Source organism: Notechis scutatus, chromosome 2, assembly GCF_049901735.1.
Source record: "Notechis scutatus isolate UNSWTSFEM ecotype Mainland chromosome 2, rNotScu1.2, whole genome shotgun sequence".
Lineage (NCBI taxonomy): Eukaryota > Metazoa > Chordata > Lepidosauria > Squamata > Elapidae > Notechis > Notechis scutatus.
The window spans coordinates 149087207-149107052 of NC_142010.1; the positions used below are offsets into that span (position 1 = coordinate 149087207).

The 19846-nt window shown below is 42.0% G+C and overlaps 1 protein-coding gene, 1 long non-coding RNA gene and 1 pseudogene across 2 annotated transcripts; 2 read left to right on the top strand and 1 right to left on the bottom strand.

Moving 5' to 3' along the window:
* The first annotated feature begins 1150 nt into the window (after nt 1-1150).
* LOC113422945 (adiponectin receptor protein 1-like) lies at nt 1151-16910 on the top strand. The gene is made up of 8 exons (XM_026684132.2): nt 1151-1210; nt 1987-2179; nt 2889-3041; nt 6744-6915; nt 9126-9312; nt 12525-12712; nt 13393-13586; nt 14320-16910. Exons 2-8 carry the CDS (start codon nt 2060-2062, stop codon nt 14446-14448), a joined length of 1143 nt encoding a protein of 380 aa, XP_026539917.2. The 5' UTR covers nt 1151-1210; nt 1987-2059; the 3' UTR covers nt 14449-16910.
* LOC148132315 (uncharacterized) lies at nt 4359-19808 on the bottom strand. The gene is made up of 3 exons (XR_015747833.1): nt 19710-19808; nt 6677-6952; nt 4359-5619 (listed from the first exon to the last, which is right to left on the bottom strand). It is a non-coding gene; the product is annotated as an uncharacterized LOC148132315 (long non-coding RNA).
* Nucleotides 11184-11900, top strand: LOC148132316 (uncharacterized; annotated as a pseudogene).
* Nucleotides 19809-19846: the final 38 nt, after the last annotated feature.

Sequence of the window (19846 nt, forward strand, 5' to 3'; positions counted from 1 at the left end):
GGAAACGGTGGTCCAAACTAAGCCATAAAAATCGTTTCTGCCCCTACAGGTATGTTTAGGAATTGCAGCAAGTCGTCCTTCAAAATCCAACCTCCTTCGAATAAACTTCTTGTGGTTTTCAGTAGAAAAGTGACAGACTGACGTTTTAAACATTAATGTACACGTGTTTGAAAACTGAAACGCCAAGCTCAATTAAAATGTGCAAAATAAAATAGGGAGTTTAAAAAAATGTATCGGGGAACCTGTGTCACGTGTCCTTTCTTTGTCAGTTTCACCAATTCTTTTCGAATAAAAAAAAGATCACTATTAGTTCCATTGTTATGCAACTTTCTCAGCAACTTTAAAACGCGTGGACTTCAACTCCCGACTTTCCACACAACCAACGTGCTGGCTGGGGATTTCTGGGAGTTGATGTCCACGCATCTTCTGGAGCTTGAGAAGAATTACAGCTCTAGTGGAAATCGAACGGGTCTTCCAAAGGATCCCATCGGGCTGCTTTAATTGCCAGTCCTGGAGTGTGATCAATGGAGGGCAATGGCTTCGGTTGATTCATGCAGATGCCTTCAAACGAGATTAGGGCGATTCGTAAGGAAGACTTGAGTTGTGTCTAACTTTCCCAGACACAAAGCATAAGCAACATACGCAGGTGCGTTTAAACCTGCCTCATTCAATTGTGCACCTGCATCGAGACATACAATTCCTCCCTCGTACACGTTACACGCACGGCTATACCGACACGCGTCGCCTTCCTCGTAAAAAAAAGCGGCTTATCCACGCACAGAAATCTTACACACCATTTCTGCGGGCAGACCCCCAGATCTGTGCCTGAGATTAAATGTCCTGATCTTTCGTAAATTTATTAACTTCTGCACGACAGGCGGCAGATGATTCCCACCCACCCCCTTCTGCACACACACCCCAGCTGCAAAACGATTCATGCTTCCCTTGTCGAACGCTACAGAAACAAAGGGCACCGTTCTTTAAGGGTCACCATGGCAACAGTGAAAGGAAGGCTTCCAGAATCAGCCGGAAGTTATCCGCAGCGGATTCCCCCCCACCCCCCCGCGCATTGCCCAATCCAAGCAAGCGAGGATGCTCGGCTTCTGGCAGGAAGTGATCCCAATTTGATGGGCAGGTGCCAAGGCTTATCGGAGCGGGAGGCGGGGTTTAAGGGACAGCTGGGTCCCGATGCTGCTGCTAGGGCTCTTGGGTGAGGGTATAATGAAGGGGCTGGGAGAGTAGAATGGAAAGAAAGGTGATGGAGCAACGGAGAGGGGAAGGGAGGGCAGAAATATTTGGGAGGGCCTCAAGGGAATGGGGACAAGGAAGAAGTATGGCCAGGGATGCTATGGGGCAGAAGGAAATAGCCAAAGAGTGGGTTTTGTGGGGGTGATGAGTTTATAGATGTGAACTATGCTTGAAAGCAAGGAAGGGACACCAAGGGATGGCTATAGATCAGTGCTATTCCTCCTTGGATTCCACTTACAAAGCTTCAAGAGATTGTGTATTGGCCCCATTTGTAAAGTCAGCCATGGGGTGGCACAGATCTTACTGCTTATCTGTACCATATTAGGAATCTAGGGGAAGCAGATAAAACTCTCCCCAAACCCTTGCTGGGAGCAAGGACAGATTTCAAGCAGTAATATAAATTGTTAAGGTAGAGAGTACCAATATTTAGAGTTCAAATCAATATAACTAAGGAGCAAGTTATCAAATTTGAGAGGGACGAGGAATGGTAGGGGGATGAGAGGGATAAAAACAAAAGAGACTGGGGAAACAACTGAATTGAAGAGAGGTAGAGATTTCAGGGTGGGGGGCAAAGAGGAAGGGGTAGGATGACAAGCACAGCTCTTGTGGACAAGCATGCAGGATGGTTTGGGAAGTAGGAGCTGAAGGGGGAGATATGGCAAATCACCAGGTGAGGAGAACAGAAGGATCCAGAGATTCATCCCTCTGCATCCCTTACCCCCCTCTGCTTTCTCACAGAGACAGTGGGGACGATGGGGCTGGTGGCTTGCAGAGGGGACTGAGCCTCTGCCTGTGAAGAGGCTTCAACTATATGCCCCCCTCCTCCCCCATCATGGAGCCCTTGAAGGAGCGGGCTGGGTGGTGCGCAGGGTACTTGGGGGAGGAGGCTGTGGCTGAAATGAGACCTTTGCTACAAGAGAATGCTGGACAGGTGAGTATTAGGAGGACCACTCATTGGGTCTCTCTTCTTATTACTGTCTTCTGCATCTTTCTTTTGTGTGAAGTCATCATGACCCAAACTCTGTTCAATAAGGCCAATTACATTTGTCTAAGAATGTAAAAACGGCTTTGCTGGGCTGAGGTTTCAAGAAAAGTCAGAACTCAAAGCTGAGAATATGATTTCTGGCCAGAGCAACACTACTATTTTTTTCTGTCTGGCTTATGGAATCACTTCAGCATCAGTTCCATTGTTCTGTCTTCTGCTGGTCTTCCAACAGGAGCTTTACAAGCACCATATCCAGCAGATCTGATTAAAAGCTAGCATGTCTACAGCAGTGGACTGTAAGCTCATAAAATAGAGCCTGTAGGTCATTTAAAATAAAGACTGTAGGTCATTCTCAGTGCTCTGAATCAATCCAGTGGCTGGTTGACAGAGTAGCCCTGCAGGCCAAATCTAAACCAATTGTTCTTGACCGTGATTCTTTGAAGGAGGAAGTTCTTTATATTATTTCTGGCCCTATCCTTTATCCCTTGCATCAAGAGGGAAGGGACTTTGAACCTCTCTGTTAATCTATCTGCTGCACTATATCACATAAAAGGGAAATGTTATTCCTCGCTTTCCTTCTTTCCTCCTGTCTCTTCTCAGATTATCTCTCTTTCTATACAATTCCATTGGTCAGTGTATGCATCTTCTTTTTCAGGATGGTACTGAAATGAAGGTTGAGCCCACAGGTTGGGGATCAGAGGATCCAGAGATAGAGGAGGAAAATACAGGTCCAGATCCTGTGCGGGTCTTGATGTTGCCACTTCAGGCCCAGCATGCCATGGAGAAGATGGAAGAATTTGTTTTGAAGGCAAGTTACACCAATTAAATTAAGCCTTCTTGGATGTCACACTCTTTCTAACTTCATTCTTCTACAACTGTTGCCCAGCAGTCAACTCTTGAATGAGCCCCATTGATTCTGAGGCAAGCCAATATGTCACAGCAGTACTCCAGGAAGCATCATTATGACTTCAGCTGCTGACCAACATCCTCCTTCTTCTCAGCTTTACAAAGCTGGGAAGAAGAGCCCCTTTTGCCAAGTGATTGGGAGTGGGAGAGCCATAAGAGTTCCATCCTTTACCCCGGGGAAGAGAGTCTCCTCTCTGCCATGACAACCCGTTCTGAGCCAGCTTCTGGGCAGGTTCGTAGAGGGGCAAGGCCATCTGGCCACATTACCCAGAACCAGGAAGACCAGGAGGAGCAAAATTGGAAATGCTGTGGGCTCACTCTTCTGACATGCAACTCAGTCACCCAGCGGAGTTCCCTTCAGGCCCACATCTGAGGGAGGCCATGAGAAGGAACCATAAGGCAGCACAAGGAGCAAAAGACTACACTTCCAAAGATCTGGAGGTGAACTACTGCCAGATAAAGGCAAGTGGGAACAGTCTTCTCCTGGATCAGTATTGTCCTCTGTTTTTATAAGCTATGTCCAGCCTACTTTTGAAATTGACTGAACTCTAGCATGTAAAATATCTTATCTGGGACTCCCAGAAATCCGGTTCAAAGTCAAATGTATGTATGTATGTATGTATGTATGTATGTATGTATGTATGTATGTAACTAGACATGTATATGTCTAGACATGTATATGTGTATCTGTGTTGCTATATAAGAGCCCCCTTCTCAAATAAGATCATTACATCTAGAGTCTAGAGTTCCTCACTGTATCATTTGATATTGTGGATCATCAATGACTAACGTTTAAGAAGACCAGAAAATGAATTTGTGATAGAAGGCTGACCATAATTTCAGAGGAAGGCAGATAATTTATTCACTGGAAAAAAAGGAAAGGAAGTTTTGTTTTTGTTTTACTTTGTTTACATTAAGGTCATGTAGATGATGGCAGGTAAGGTCTCTTAACTCCTGTCCATTTCTTTCCTTTTTCCAGGAATTCATTTATTCCTTGGTTGATTTTTGGTATTTTTGTTAAAAGAAAATATTAGAAGAAGGTGAAAGGAACAGAAAGGTGGGAAGAGGAGAATATCCCCTTATTTTTTATTCCTTTCTTCTACCTGCTTTATTTCTCAAAGGGAAGACTTGCAATTAATAGACAGTTTCCCATTACCTCTATTGAATTTGATACAATAGAACTAGAGCTTGAGATACTGTCACAATCCTATATCCATTTACTTGAATGTAAGCTTTATTAAATTCCCTTTGACGTCTAAGTAAAAATGCTTCAAATAGCACAGTGTCTCAAACATTGGATATAAAGATTACATTAAAATCTCCACTTAACCATGACTGACATTCCCAAAACCTCTGTTAGGCCAGAATTGGCAATATGTTCCCTGCAGATACCAACAGCACTATTAGATTGCCAAAATTGAATACTTCTTGTTGCTGTTGTTTAAACAGCTGCAATTTCTCAAGAAAATTACATCCCAAAATAACTTCATGTTCTGGCATGAGATACTACTATTAATAATAACAAAAACAATAATAAGGTACCAATAGTAATAGGAGCCCAAAGGGATTCCTAGATACATGGAAATTTTGAACTTATTAGATTTGAATATCATGACTTTGCAAAAAACCACCCTACTTGACTCAGATACTACCTTAACAGCTCTTGGTTAAGACTTGAACTGTTAAGTTTTTATCAGTCCCAGATTGTGAATCAAAATGAAGATTAACAACAACAGCAATAATAATAATGCACTGGTACATTATGAATCCTAAGTTCTTGGAAAGAACTTGTTGCGTATGAAAACTAAAAAACTGACAGCCGTGATTTCATATTGTTGTATATGTAATAATATAATTCCTATTATTTCCATGCCTCTAAATGATGCAGTGGTGCCCATGGCCTGTAAAGGTGGCTTGTTCCTGAAATAAGGCTTTTTGGTCAGTACACCACCCCAACTCAGATGGTTATTTGATTTTATTGCTATTTTTTTTGCAAACAACTCTGTCTGTCTCTGTATCCCTCTCTATAATAGTCTGTGAGACTGTTTTGAGGAACAGGAGGAGGAGCCACAGATGTGGTGACAGTTTAATAAGAGGCAGCTGAGTCCACAGAAGGAATCAGGGCTTCTTGTCTGGACTACCTCTGAGTTGCCCAGACTGCGGCTCTCCTCCTGCTTGCTGTCTCTCTAGGACATTCTCATTTCACCTATTCAAAAAGTTTATACGATCAAACTTGCCACATTTTTATAACCAAAGCTGTTTGATTTGAACAGTAAGAAATTACAATAGTTTTTTTTTTTTCCCCCCATTGCGGGAGTGCTTGTTTTCAACCAGACATTCAATCAAGGTGAAAAGTAAATGCTGCTGAAAGCAGGGCTAGCACTGCTCGCTTGCTTGTCTTCTGCAGCTAACAAATGAACAAATGAAAGCAGAAGGGATCGGGAACCCAGTGCATTCTTTGAACCCAGTCAAAGAAGAGCCTGAAAGCAACTGATGACTCCTGTTATGGTTTAATCGTGATCTTTAAAAATAAAATAAAAATCAATTACACCTTGTCTTTCTTCAAGGAGCTCCAGTCAATAAGAGGTTTGCATCCTCTTTGCATCCTGCCCATTTTGTCCTCGTGGCAAGTCTGTGAGGTGGACTGGGCTTGTTTATAACAAAAGGTTCCAGCTGGAGATCATTGGGAACTTCCCAATGCAAAAAATAATTAAGTTTACTTAAAATTAATTATCAGCTGGAAGATACCCCACTGCCTGTTTTCAAAATATAGGATCAAGACGAGTGAGTGCATCTCCATACTAAATACATATGCCCATGTAGCTTGTTTGCTTTGGTTTACCTTAGGGATGTCAAGATATTTTTTTTCAGGATGCTCTGGGTGGCATGTGGTGTCTGTGCATCAGAAAAAAGACATCTCATATTTAAAGAGGATCCATTCAGTGCATTTAAACTTGAATAGGTTTATTTTAAATGACATTAAATTCAATAGATCCTTTGAATATAATTCATTCTTGATGGATTCTATGACTCTCCTCCACTTTGGCATAAAAAATACCAATTTGCTTGGAATGCTTAGAGGGCCCCATCTAAATCGTGGGGGTGAAGGGCAGTTAGGCTGTGCAACTTTGCCCTAACTTCAAAGCACTTTGGAACCTTGAATTTATTTATTTTTTGGTCTTTTAACATCCCTTGCATCGGGGTGGAGTTGGGGCAACTGAATGGAGCCGAGTGTTTACTGGCTGGGTGCCTTTCCTGACGCCAATGCGGAGTTCACAGCAGAAATTTTCTCATTGTGCTAAGAGAGAGAAATATCTGCCGCTACCTAGGATTGAACTCACAGCCTCCGGATTGTGAGGTGAGAGCCCCACCCCTACCCCTAGGCTTATAGGGAATGAAGGCAAAAAACCAAACCTCAATGAAGTGAACACTAGAAAAATTCTTTCTGAAAACTCGAGAAATTCTTCTCTCCCAGGTTGGTTTCCCCCCCGCTCTCCAAGAAGCATAGCATAGCCCCAAGTATACAAACACACTCACAGTTTTGATGTTCTCAGCTCACAGAAGGAAGGGTATGACTCTTCTAGCCTCTCTTCTGCTGTTGCAGGTTTGGGAGGGCCGTTGGCGTGTTATGCCCTATGATGTGCTGCCTGACTGGCTGAAAGACAACGATTTTCTCCTGCACGGACATCGGCCACCCATGCCTTCCTTCCGCGCCTGTTTCCGCAGCATCTTCCGGCTCCACACCGAGACTGGCAACATCTGGACTCATCTGCTTGGTCAGTCACGGGGCAGAGGACTGTACAGCTCTATAGTCTGAGGAGGGAACAAAGAGGGTGGGAAACAAATTGCACTCCATCGCCTCAAATTCTTTGGTTTCCACAATATAAGTACTTTTTTTACTTTTTAAAAAAAAAAAAAAACACATCCAGCATCAAACTTGGCTAAAAGTTATGATTTTCCACCAGTGATGTTTAATGACAGCTGACATAACATCCTTGACAATATGGAAGAAAATTTGGCCCTGTTCTAAGCCAAATATCCTCCTTTCTCCCCTTCGCTCCATAGTAAGCACTAGGGAATGAAAGGAGATCAGGATATAATTGCACTCTCTCTGTGCTTAAAGGTTGGTGGAAAAAGACATTGGTCCTAGAAATAGTGGCCTCTTCTCTCCAGCCTTGTTCTTTCACTCACCAAAAGCCAAAGCAAATTGCCCTTCCATTGCTATAAAGGTAACTGTACAAGGGTAGAGAAGGAAGTTTGTTTTCACACAAAGGAAGTACTCCTGTCTCATGACTTCCTATTTGTATGTAATAAATTTATTCTACTGCCCCATAAAGCTTTTTGGCCCATGGATTGCATCATTATTGTGCAACTAGATGGAGCTAGGGATCCAGTATCTAGCTGGCACAATTTTACATTAAGAAACCACGTCTGCAAAATAAAAAAGCATTAAAAAAAACAACTTTAATTCTACATTGAGAAGGCATACATTTTTGCAACTACCTCAGTGATGACAATGTCAGGGACTTCAACATTTACTCTTGGATGCCTTTTCACATAATCACATCTGCCCAGTTTCTTGGGAACAATGTACTCTTAGATCTTAAAATCCTCTTTCAATATGAGATGTCCAGCACCAAACCTGATCTGACATTGACTGATACTGTAAAGTTTATCCAACTAACAGGAGAAAAGCAATTCAATCAGCCATGATCCATCTCTTATAAATACATACATTTGAGGATGTATGTGTAAGAGAAGGACCTACAGTTTGAAAGATCACTGTGGTCCCAAATCTGGTTTATGGGTGACATGATAAATATAGGACTAACTCAGTGGCTGCTTCTTGAATTTTAAGGTAGCAGGCTAGGCCAGCTTTGGTCAAGTTTTTTGCCTTCCCTTCTTCTAGCTAACTGAACAATGCTTGCTCTGTCTCTAATAATGTTATTGAAGTTTTTAATAAACATAGTAAAAACTAATACAAGCTAAACTAGAAGAGAAAAAAAGTTCAGAAGGTGCAAAAAAAAGAAAAAGAAAAGACAGTAATAAATTAGTGGCTTCCAACCTTCATTATACCAAACATAAGCAAATATAATAACTTTTCATCCTCTTTTAAAGTTACAAAATTGCACCTCTTCTCCCCATAGCCTTTTATCTATGCACAATCCAGATATCATCTTTTCAAATCTAGTTCAGCAAAAAGTCCAGTGTGTGTTTCTAGGAATATCAAATATTATCCCTAATCAAATAATCCATATTTTCATTCTTTCTTTTCATTATATATAGCCTTGATCTTTAAATCATTCCTGTGCAAATCACAGGATTCAATCTTTCACCACTCTTTGGCATTTAAAAGCCTTCAAAGTTTCCACCAGCCTACTCTGTAAGCGCCATAACCCACTGCTGTATTTTTCAGATTTATTTTAAGTTCTTAGGTCTCTTGCTTAAAGTTTGTTAAATCCAAGGAAGAAAGCAAAACTCATCAGGCGTCAAATTAAGCTTGCCATCTTTAATATCCATAAAGTAATTAAATTGAACATTTCCTTTGTGACCTTATAAAAGGCTTCACTGCTGCTCAGAACAAAAAGTTCTTGTTTCTCATGGGGAATTGCCATACAGAGCACTCCTAGGCAATATCCAATTCTCCCCTTCTCTGGAGAGACTCGAACAATCAATCTGCTCACTGGTCTTTTGTCTTCATAGCGGTTGTCTCCACTCGTTCGCAGAGATGTCTTCAGTCAACCATGACTCACACCAGAAGCCACCTATACTTCTTCAGTGTCCCATTTCACACATTGATTCTCCCAACTTGAGAAAGCCCTATGTCAGTTCCTGAAATGGAGTCTCTTCAGGAGTAGATTCAGAAAGGATCCCTACAGTCAGTCCCTGTCAAACCAGATGTATGTTTCCCATTTCCAAACATGTCCCAGTATTTGAATACATGCAGAAACATTTATATATTGGTAACTTTCTTCCTTCTCCTCAGGGTTCCTCTTCTTCCTGGTTTTGGGCATTGGCTACATGTTCAGTCCCAACATGAAATATGTGGCCCCCATTCAGGAGCGTGTGGTCTTTGGCATGTTCTTCCTCGGAGCCATTCTCTGTCTTTGTTTCTCCTGGCTATTTCACACGGTCTATTGCCACTCTGAGAAAGTTTCTCGCACCTTCTCCAAGTAAGTTGATTTCCCCTCCTCTCTCCATCCTTCCGCAAACTTCTGGGGCACGTGATCAGCAGGCAAGAATTAAGAATCAATATGTTTTCTCTCATAATGAAACATGAGGACGTATGCTTAGAGTATCTGAGGCAAATTTCTTCTTTGGCTGATAACTGGATAGCCTTTTCTTATTGTAAAAGAAAAATCCCCATCAAGCCAAAGTAGATGACCGATCAGGTATTGGAATCTGTCAGGAGTTTGCCAATCTCCTCACCCTCACCTTTTTCTTCTGTTCTCTGCTACACAAGCAACAAGCAATGGAAGTGCATCAAAACTCTGGTATGCCACTGTCCGGGCTGGCCTGTAGCAGCATGCAGCATTTGGGAACAACCTAGGGTCCTAATAGGACCTCGCAGCTGATGCTTCACCATTTGAAACTTAATAAAAATGCTCTGCTCCAATTGAAGTTGTATCTTGGAGTCATCTGATTCATTTTTGTAACAATGCCTCCAAAGTGATGTTCTTTAGAGCACTATAAATCAGTGTTCCTCAACCTCCTCAATGTTAAGATGTGTGAACTTCCACTTCCAAAATTTTCCCTCATACCTTAAATCTTGCTGAAGTTGAGAAACACTGCTCTAAATGGTTTCCCAAGGACAGTAAGTCACAAAGTATCTGTATGGTAAATATACCATATACAAGAGTTACACAAGAGGTATTTGTGGGAAGTGTTACACAAGAGAGATTTGGGGGATTTCAGAAGGGTCTCTCACCATGCTATTGATTATCACAGGGAAGCCAATAGACAGCACTTTTCCTCAAGACTTCTTGAGCCAATAATGGGTGAGCTGCATTTAGTCTAGTGCATCTTATCACCTCCCGAGCACTTCCTTGATTCTGTTCCCAGACTGCCAAGTCAAAGGTTGTGCTGGGTGGGAATTTGAAGGCTGACACAGTGGGCCACAGGAAGTGCAGGCCTGAGAAAGAGCCCTGGCTGTTTGTGATACCCGTAACGTTTCCTTTCTTGTCTCTGGTTAGTGCTACAGAAGCCTGTAAAATCTGTGGGCAGGGATTATAGTGCGATACCTATGGAGAATGCCTCCATTTTAGGTGACAACATCAGTTACTAGTTCATAAAAAAGGGTTTCATTGTTCTACTTGCAACCAAGCCATCATAATATGATTCCTCCTTGTAGAAACTGGAATGTAGGTACCATCCTTGCTGTATGTGATGCCTGCATACATGCTTCCCATAACATGGATCATCTTGGCAGCGCAAGCACCTGTATTTTAGACTCATGTCCCTCCTGGCTTGTGAAAGCTTCCTAGGAGGTGACAGGCGGGTGGACTCTGGCGATGACTAATGCTTCCCTACAGGAGGGGATGGTGCCCCAGAACTTTAAGGAGGCTGTGGTTCGCCCTCTTCTTAAGAAACCATCACTGGACTCCACCCGGTTGGATAATTTCCGACCTGTCTCCAATCTTCCCTTTTTGGGGAAGGTTGTTGAGAAGGTGGTCACGCAACAGTTCCAGAGGTTTCTGGATGAAATGGATTATCTCGACTCCTACCAGTCAGGATTCAGGCCTCGATTAGGGACAGAAACAGCATTAGTTGCACTTTTAGATGATCTCTGGCGGGAGCGGGATGGGGGTAGTGCATCCATCCTTGCTCTACTTGACCTCTCAGTGGCTTTTGATACCATTGACCATGGGATTCTCCTGGGACGGCTTCGAGGGATGGGAGTGGGAGGCCTTGTGCTGTCTTGGTTCACTTCCTTCCTCTGCGGCCGCTCAGTCAGTGTTGATAGGAGGGGAGAGATCCAACCCTCGCCCACTGCTTTACGGGGTTCCACAGGGCTCAGTACTCTCCGCTCCTGTTCAACATTTATATGAAACTGCTGGGTGAGACCATCCATCACCATGGACTGAGGTATCACCAATATGCTGATGATACTCAGCTGTATGTCTCGGCCCATGGTGAGTTAAGTGTTGCTGTGTCCTCCCTCTCACAGTGCCTGGAGTCTGTTAGGGGCTGGATGGGGAGCAACGGGTTGAAACTACACCCTTGCAAGACCGAGTTACTCTGGGTTTGGGGTTCATTGGCTCAGGGAGAATTACCACCTTTAGTCTTGGATGAGGTGGTACTACCCCAAACAGACCCTGTGCGTAATCTAGGGGTTTTCCTGGACTCATGACTCCTGTTCGAAGAGCAGGTGACAGTCATGACCAGGAAGGCCTTTGCGCAACTGCGGGTTGTGCACCAGTTACACCCGTTCCTGGACCAACGGCCCCTACTTATAGTCACTCAAGCCCTGGTCACTTCCCGTCTTGATTATTGCAATGCGCTCTACATGGGGCTGCCCTTGAAGATCATCCGGAAGCTCCAGTTGGTGCAAAATGCAGCAGCCCGCATGGTTTTGTGCAGACCTGTGTGCACATATGTCACCTCTCCTGCAGGAGCTGCATTGGTTGCCGATTTGCTTCCAGGTGCAATTCAAGGTGCTGGTTGTCACCTTTAAAGCCCTTCATGGCTTAGGAAAAGGTTATCTGAGGTAACGTCTCTTGCCAGTCACATCTACCCAACCCATTAGAGCGAAGAGGCAGGGAATGTTGCACGTCCCACCCCCGAGGGGCCTTCTCTGTGGTGGCTCCCTCTCTCTGGAACATCATTCCCCCAGAGATTAGAATGGCCCCCACTCCAGCACTCTTCCGAAAGGCACTGAAGACCTGGTTTTGCCAGTGGGCCTGGGGAACCCAGAGAGGGATGGAGCATATCAAATGGCTAATGTGATCTGCTGTCGTCGGGGCGGGGGAGTTGTTGTTTTTTTAGTTTTTCCAAAATTTTGTTCCATTGTACTTTACTAATTTATTTGATTCTTTTTGTTAGTTTTTATTGTTTTATTTTAATTTTTTGTTTTAAATATGGTTTTACATTGTGTAAGCCACCTCGAGTTGCCATGGGTGAATAGGCGGCAATATTAAATAAATAAATAAATAAATAAATAAATAAATAAAGAAAGAAAGAAAGAAAGAAAGAAAGAAAGAAAGAAAGAAAGAAAGCAGGCAGGCTAGAGGTTATTCACAGTATCTTGCCCACACTGTGGTTATAGAGATCTGTATAGTAAAATAGTTTAAAGGTTCCTGTATTTAAACTTTATACACCAAGCCCTGCTCTATGCATGATGTCTACTGATCACCCAACCTTGCTTTCTGTGGTACCTTCTGTACAGATTGGATTACTCTGGAATTGCCCTGCTCACCATGGGCAGTTTTGTTCCCTGGTTGTATTATTCGTTCTACTGCTCACCACAACCCCAGCTCATCTACCTCATCATCGTCTGTGTGCTGGGTATAACAGCCATCATGGTGTCGCAGTGGGATCACTTTGCCACGCCACAGTATCGGGCAGTGCGGGCAGGTAACTATTCTTGATTTGACTGCATCCTCGCACTGCTACATTATGTGGAGAAACCTATTAAAGGGAATACTGTTGGTTGCTTTCCAGTCTTTTGGTTTCCTTTGTCTTTCCACTCCTCTCTTCCCACAACCGTTTGTTTTTGGCCACACAGTTCTCACTAGATTTTGGAGTCTTCTATTTATATGCTTCTGGAAATCTTATGGGTGCCAAGATTCCAAGACCTTTCTTATATTTTTCAATTGTTTCATTTTTGATACACAAAAACCAGTCATAACCTGATCATTGGAAACCGAAGTAATTATATAATATAGAGGAACTTGCCTAGCACAATGCAGCCTTCCTAAACCTAACATTGTCTAAATGTGAGGAAAGTCCAACATGAAAAAAAAGTTGTAATCCCAGCACATTTGGAGGGAACCAGGTTGGGAACAGCTGGCATACTGAATTAACATGAAAGATGCAGGAAGAAAACAATAACTAGCATAATATGATAGCCAGTGCCAACAACATCAGTTCAATATGAAAATATGTGTGTGTTTTTGTTGTCTAACAAAACTAACATCTGCTCCTTCATTAGTTAACCTTAAGACTCCAGTTTGGGGGTTAAGATTTTATTAATTGGATTGATGTTAAAGCTGTAACTGTCCATCCAAGTTACATACTCTTTCTTTTTGGGGTAGGTGTATTTCTAGGCCTAGGGCTGAGTGGACTGGTGCCCACCCTCCATTTCATGTTCACTGAAGGTTTTATCAAGGCCACAACAGTGGGACAGATTGGTTGGCTCTTCCTCATGGCAGTCCTCTACATCTTGGGAGTAGGCTTGTATGCTGCCCGCATTCCTGAACGTTTCTTCCCCGGCAAGTGTGACATCTGGGTATGTCTTTGGCAATAAAATATGGAAGAGGGATGGAGGTATTTAAGCTGAAACTGAGAGTGAGTCTTCATATGAGTTCCACATTATATTTTGTCTTAGTAAAATCCATAGCTTCGTTCTATGATAAATTTGACACTTCATTTTGTCATGTCCAAAATATCAGGAGGCAAATTAAGATAAGTACTTTGCCTTGGCAAACTGTGAGGACACATACCAAATCAGACAAGGTAGGCAACCTTTTTTCAAACAAAAGAAATGGTGACATGGCAACATTCCCAGAATAGGCAGAGTGACATTTTTGCCTCCCTCCATTTATTTTTTAAGCAGGAGAAAGAATATAAGGAAGCTTAAGGATAGCCTACCCAGAGGGGATATGACAGCGTGCAATCCATAAAAGCAAGATTTTAAAAAAACCAAGTCTATACAAAATTAATGTACTTAATCAATGTGTGTTTGCATGCAAGCAGTATAAAATTAATGAAAAACACAGAGTTAAGTGCTGCAAAACACTTAGATGACAGATCAACAAAGATCTGAAGAGAAACCAGAGTATGAGTACACTTAATGCATGGCTCACCTGGGGACCTTAAGTCACAAATCCTGCAGAAGCCCCAGCTTCTTTGTTTTTTGTTTAATTTGTGAACATCAAGAACAAAAGGAAATCTCATAATGTGGTGATGGGTCAATATGAGGCAGCTTGGGCTCCAATGCCTGTCTTCTCCTTTCTTTCTAGTTCCATTCACACCAGATCTTCCACGTCTTGGTGGTTGCAGCTGCCTGTGTCCATCTTCATGGGGTCTCCCAGCTGCAGGCATTCCGCTCATCACTGGGTGGCAGCTGCACGGAGAACACTGTGCTCTGATACCTTTTGAGGCCCCAGGGACACCTCTGCTGAATGAGGGCAGCCCTCCTGCCACCCTGCGCACTTCTGGATATGAACCACGAGGGGCAGGGCCTCTCTTAAAGGGCACTGCACCAAGTCGTCTTTTGAAAAACAATCTTTGTGTCCCAGGTCTTCTTTGCAGTTGGGGGATGGCTCTCCTTTCCTCCATTAGGGCAACCCACGTGTGAGCCTATGTATGATATGTGTGAGCATGTGGATTACACGTGTGCGTGAATTGCCAGCAACAGGTGTAAAGCTAAAGAGATGGGCGATAATAAGGTAGGCATTTAATCCCTTCAGACAGCTTAAAATGCAAGGTTCGTGTGGGGATTCCTATAGAGCACGATGGATGCATACAGTACCTCCCATAAGCTAAGGAGATGTCTTTCTTTCTTTCTTTTTTTTTTTTTAAAAAAGAAGTATTCTCAGGTCTGTCCAAACCGTGCATATTTGTTCAGTTCTATTTGTGAACTGGTGCTCTTTTAAGAGCCAGCTTATTTTCAGATGGGTGCCAAGAAAGCATGTTGTCTACTGAAATACGTAACAAACTATTTTTTGTCCCATCAAAAGTAAAAGGTGAGGTAGGAAACCACAAGATAGGATGATTGAGCTGGTTTTGTTGCTGGATTGCTTGCTTCTCTATGGAAATGTAGTTTATAAGTCTAAAAGCTAAGCCTACTGTCTAGACCAGGGGTAAAAAAGGTTGGGAACCACTGGTCTAGACCAACATCAGGGCATGGATGACTGACACACATCTATTTCCCCCCCTTGGGTAAAGATGAATGCAGTTTTGCACCAGTAAGCCCCCCGGGAGAATTGTTTGGTGTCTAAATGTGTCAGCCTTCCTGGGTTTTTGGGTAGAGAAAGGGAAACTTTTTCAAACAGACTGCATAGAGAGAGAACAAGGCTTTGGCTGGAGAAGCCTGCTTTTTTCTTTTACCATCAATTTTCTAGTTTGGAAATTATAGTAGCTGTTGCTCAGCTCTCTGTTCTTTAATCCCTGACAAATAACTTCAAGGGTAGGGCATTTCTTAATACTAGATTGTGTGTATGTCTGTGCATGTAGTGAGGGATCAGTTTTCTTCTTCTCCCCAAGAATCTCGATTTCAGCACATGAAAATCATCTGAACAGAACTCTCATTGGTCCTCCGTCTTTTGAAAGACTGTCAGTTTATTTGGTGCTTTGCTACAGAACCCTCACCCTTTTTCTGTTGAAGATGAGGTGTGAAGAGAAAAGCCAGCCCGATGTAACACAAGAGTCTTCTTTCTTTACACTTCCCTCTCTGCTAGTTGAAGACCAAGGGACTCCAACTTTCATCCTGGATGGCATAGTGATGCAACTTCTTTGGATGCTATTGGTAAAGCAGCAATATCAGTCTTGTAGGAAAGACCTTAGAATCTGGATCTGAACACTGAACGTTCCCTGCAGTCAAATCCATAACCGCTGGACTCCAACATCAGCCAAACCAATTCCTAAAATGCTCTAGAACATTCTTCCCTAACCTGGTTGTCTTTGGATTCTCAGTCTGCATAACCAATGTATCTGAAGATGGCATCAGCTGCTTAAAGTCTGCTCTAGAGTAAATGCCCATCCTCTCTCTCCTTCAGCATACAATTTTTTGAAGTGTTTTAATAACTGTAAAGCACGAAGAATTAAGATGTCGAGGCAGGATGAGGAGGCCAGTTTCTTATTTATTAATTTGTTGATAACCTCTATAGATCGATCTAAGTGGTGTTTAGTACAGGAGGTGGTTCTAGTTCTTTCATGATACAATGGAATTTATAAGGAAAAGAAATCAATTATAAAGACAATCATCTGGATACTTTTGTGAATCATCTGCTTTGCCTTATATGAAAACATGAGGGGAAAAAAGGTACCTAAGGTATTTGGTTCTAGTACAAAGATGCAATATTCATTCCAGAAACAGGCCAGCTTTGAAGAAGGGGAGCAACTAGGCATAGATACTTTTGCCTCTGGGCCAGACCCTTTTGTGTGGGGTGGAAGCACTTCTTTTTTTTTATCATGGTACAATGTTGAGAAGGTGTGTCACTTCTCTAGCAATGATGGGACATGTTGGAAAGTGATCGTGGAGACCATGCTTCCAAAGGGAGAGCTAAGGGAGCAACGTGATCACATAAAAAAAAGGGTGCATGACTTTTGACCTAGCAACCCAAACCCAAACCCAGCATATTAGCAGGGTGTGGCAGCTTCCAAAAAGTTTGATGACAATACCAATCCATACTTTTATACAATCCCAAGCAGGCAAGCAGAATGACCTGGTATCTTCAGTGGATTACTGAGCAAAGCCAGTCAACTATTGGAGACTGGGATAACAAGTAGAACAAGCTAGATTTAACAGGATATACCACTGATATGTTCCCCTGAGATGAAATAGCCAAGAGGGAGTATCTTTTAAAATACTTTTCCCACATCCCTTTTTTTTAAAGAAATAATGCTTCATTTTTCTGCATCTCTTGCTACAGTATACCTTTCACAGAAAAACAATAATTTTCTCAAATTTCTTGGTTCTATTCCCAACCTGGAAAGATGAAGCAACAGCTCCAACTTCCCAGTCCCATTACAATCCCAAAGGGGTTCTGCTACTTGGTGGGTCATAACAGAGGCCCATCAAGTCTAAATTAAAATTAACCACACTGAAGAAAATTAGTTTCCTACAAAACACTATACAGGGTTTATGACTCAGCCTCGCATTCCCAACTGTTTGATTCAAAGCAGGGCACTTGCACAGCCATTGACACTAACTGCTCTGTACATAGTAAACCATGAGTCCCTTTGTGATATGCTCTAGACCCATTGCTTCCTCACCCCATATTGCAAACTGCCTCCACTCTGCACTGTTCCACGGTTCTCTTTTCTCCTGATCTTTGTGGGAAGCGCTAAAAGAGCGTCTTTGTTTCTAAGAGTTTGGTTATTTTTCTACTGGCCATTGTGATAACAAAAATTCTTAAAGAGATCAGACACTTTAGGGAAAAGAATAGAAAGAAAAATGTAAAAATATTCAAAGTGTAATATTAATAATTATAAAAATAAAGAAGATTGTTTCCCTAACTCAATATGACTGAAGATTGATTCTTTTGAACTAGAATTAAAATTTATGGCTGAATGGAGCCCCTATTAGAGCAGCACATTTCTGTTATTGGACTCTGAACTAAATAATGAAAAACTATTTTCACACATTGGCTGTTTTCATACAACGTATTTCATCAAGTTTAGTAAGACATCATGTAGCTGCATCTATACCACATACAAGCTTATTTTTAATCTCGGAGAAGAGCTTTTTTCAAAATTTTCCTTAGCCTAATTCGTTGATTTCTGGTTTGAGGTACTGTAAAAACCAAGGATATGACTTAATTCAATATACAGTGGTACCCTGGCACTCATCATTAATTGGTTCCGGGAGGTGCAATGAGTACCAAAAACAGTAAGAAACAATTTTTTCCCCACAAGGAATATTGTAGTGAGCCACAAGGCAGCCTACATCAACAAGTTCTAGCTTGTGCGTCAAGTACCAAACAAGTACAAATTTTCATGTCAAAATGTGTTGGGTATCAAATTTGATAAGTTTCAAAGTAGTTGAGTACCAAGATACCACTATATAAGAAGTATATCCTAGATACATAGTTATGGCCAGCATTTAGGAGAAGCATGTGTTTGGCCAGCGATGGAAAGAAAGTACCAATATAAAATATGTAATATTTCTGTTAAATTCAGTAGCTTAATTTATCAATCTTGAGCAAGTTCTCAGGAGGTAAGAGGTCCTTTGGATGACCTGATCGTGCAAAGTTGAGTGTTTTAAAGTTCAAAGCCAGCGGTACATTGAAACCAGATAGATAGCCAATATAATTAGAACAGAATTGTTATTGTCTGCCCTGCTTTCTCCATAATGCTCTAAGTGGCTAAACTAAGCACTGTATGAATAATATCACTGCGGGCTAACAGCTACATTAGAATGAAATCAATGACACAGCAAGTGAACTTTCACACTCTTGCACATTATTTCTGATTAAGATAAAAGTTTCCCCTATCCAGTCATATCCAACTCTAGGGGGTAGTGCTCATCACTGTTTCTTAGCCGAGGGAGCCAGCATTGTCCAAAGACATTTCAAATCATCATGTGGCCAGCATGATCATATGCTGAGGTGCATGGAAGCTTCCCACTAGGTCGTTCTTGATATTTTAATCAATTATAGAAGATATTAATCTGGTATTTGGCATTATTTTCTAAAGAAATACATTTCTACATCTTTTATATAAACATGGACCAGTAAGTCATATCACCAGACTGGCAGAAAGAGTTGGATCTACCTGGCCTCAATTGGAAGTCAGAGTAATAAATCTACCTGAATCAAATGGTGAAGTTTTTCCTGGCTGTGTCATTTACACACTGAAGTTGGGTTGTAAGGTTCAGTGTTTCCCAAAATTGAATCCTCTGATCCACAAAAAACAGAAATTGAACAATCCTTATTAACATATGAACAAAAGAACAGTCATTCCTTTAGGTTCAGAAGGCACGTTAGAATATTGGAAAGCATGTTGTAGTCACTTACAAAATCTTTTTCCCAGTGTGGGGTAGTGGGCATCCATCATTTTTATTTTCTACCAAATCAAATGCCACTCTTGTAAATACAAACGTGGTTTGCTGGTTTACTTATCACCTTTCCACTTAATTATTTGAAAGTTAAAATAGATTAAGGCAGGGAGTCTAATGGGCACGAGGCAAGGGCCATGTCAACAGTATGTATGCATGTATATGTTTGTTTGTTTGTTTCACACTTAACTATCCATCTCCCTCCAGTAGTGTTGCTGTCAGCTAAATGTAATTAGATTTCTTTTCCCACCCCTTCACTTATGATTTCAATTTCCTTTGTCTTCTACTTCTCTTTTGTCCACTTTGGATAAAGTTTTATTTTCTGAAAGAGAACAGTATGATGGGTACCTATGTCTGCATTATTAAACCACGAAGAGTTGGATACCCTTGCTATCTAGTATACTGTGCTGCAAACTCCAGAGATCTTCCAATGAATGCAGACCCACGTCCTTTTCACTCCCTATGTATTACAATAGTTGGTCGCTTCCCAAGTTTTCTACTAACTAGAAGCTTTTCTTTAAAAAAATAATAATCCTCTGATTCTTTTTTGGAATTGAGTCGTACCCTTCCCTGTCTAAGCCATAATTCTCTCCGTGCAAGGGTGGTGACGTTTTTAAACTTGTTTGTCACCTCCAGACACCAACACGAGAAACCTCCGACGGTAAAAGAGGCGAAGCGCTACTTCCCTCGATCTCTGAGTTCTACAGAGCTTCCCGATGGAATTCGAAGGGTGAAGGCCAATCAGGAATCAGAACGACTGCCCGAGC

Coding starts and splice junctions, on each gene's coding strand:
- LOC113422945 (XM_026684132.2), top strand. CDS start 2,060: ATGCCCCCCTCCTCCCCCATCATGGAGCCCTTGAAGGAGCGGGCTGGG. Junction 9,313..12,524: donor GTTTCTCGCACCTTCTCCAA/GTAAGTTGATTT, acceptor CCTTCTGTACAG/ATTGGATTACTCTGGAATTG. Junction 13,587..14,319: donor CCGGCAAGTGTGACATCTGG/GTATGTCTTTGG, acceptor CTTTCTTTCTAG/TTCCATTCACACCAGATCTT.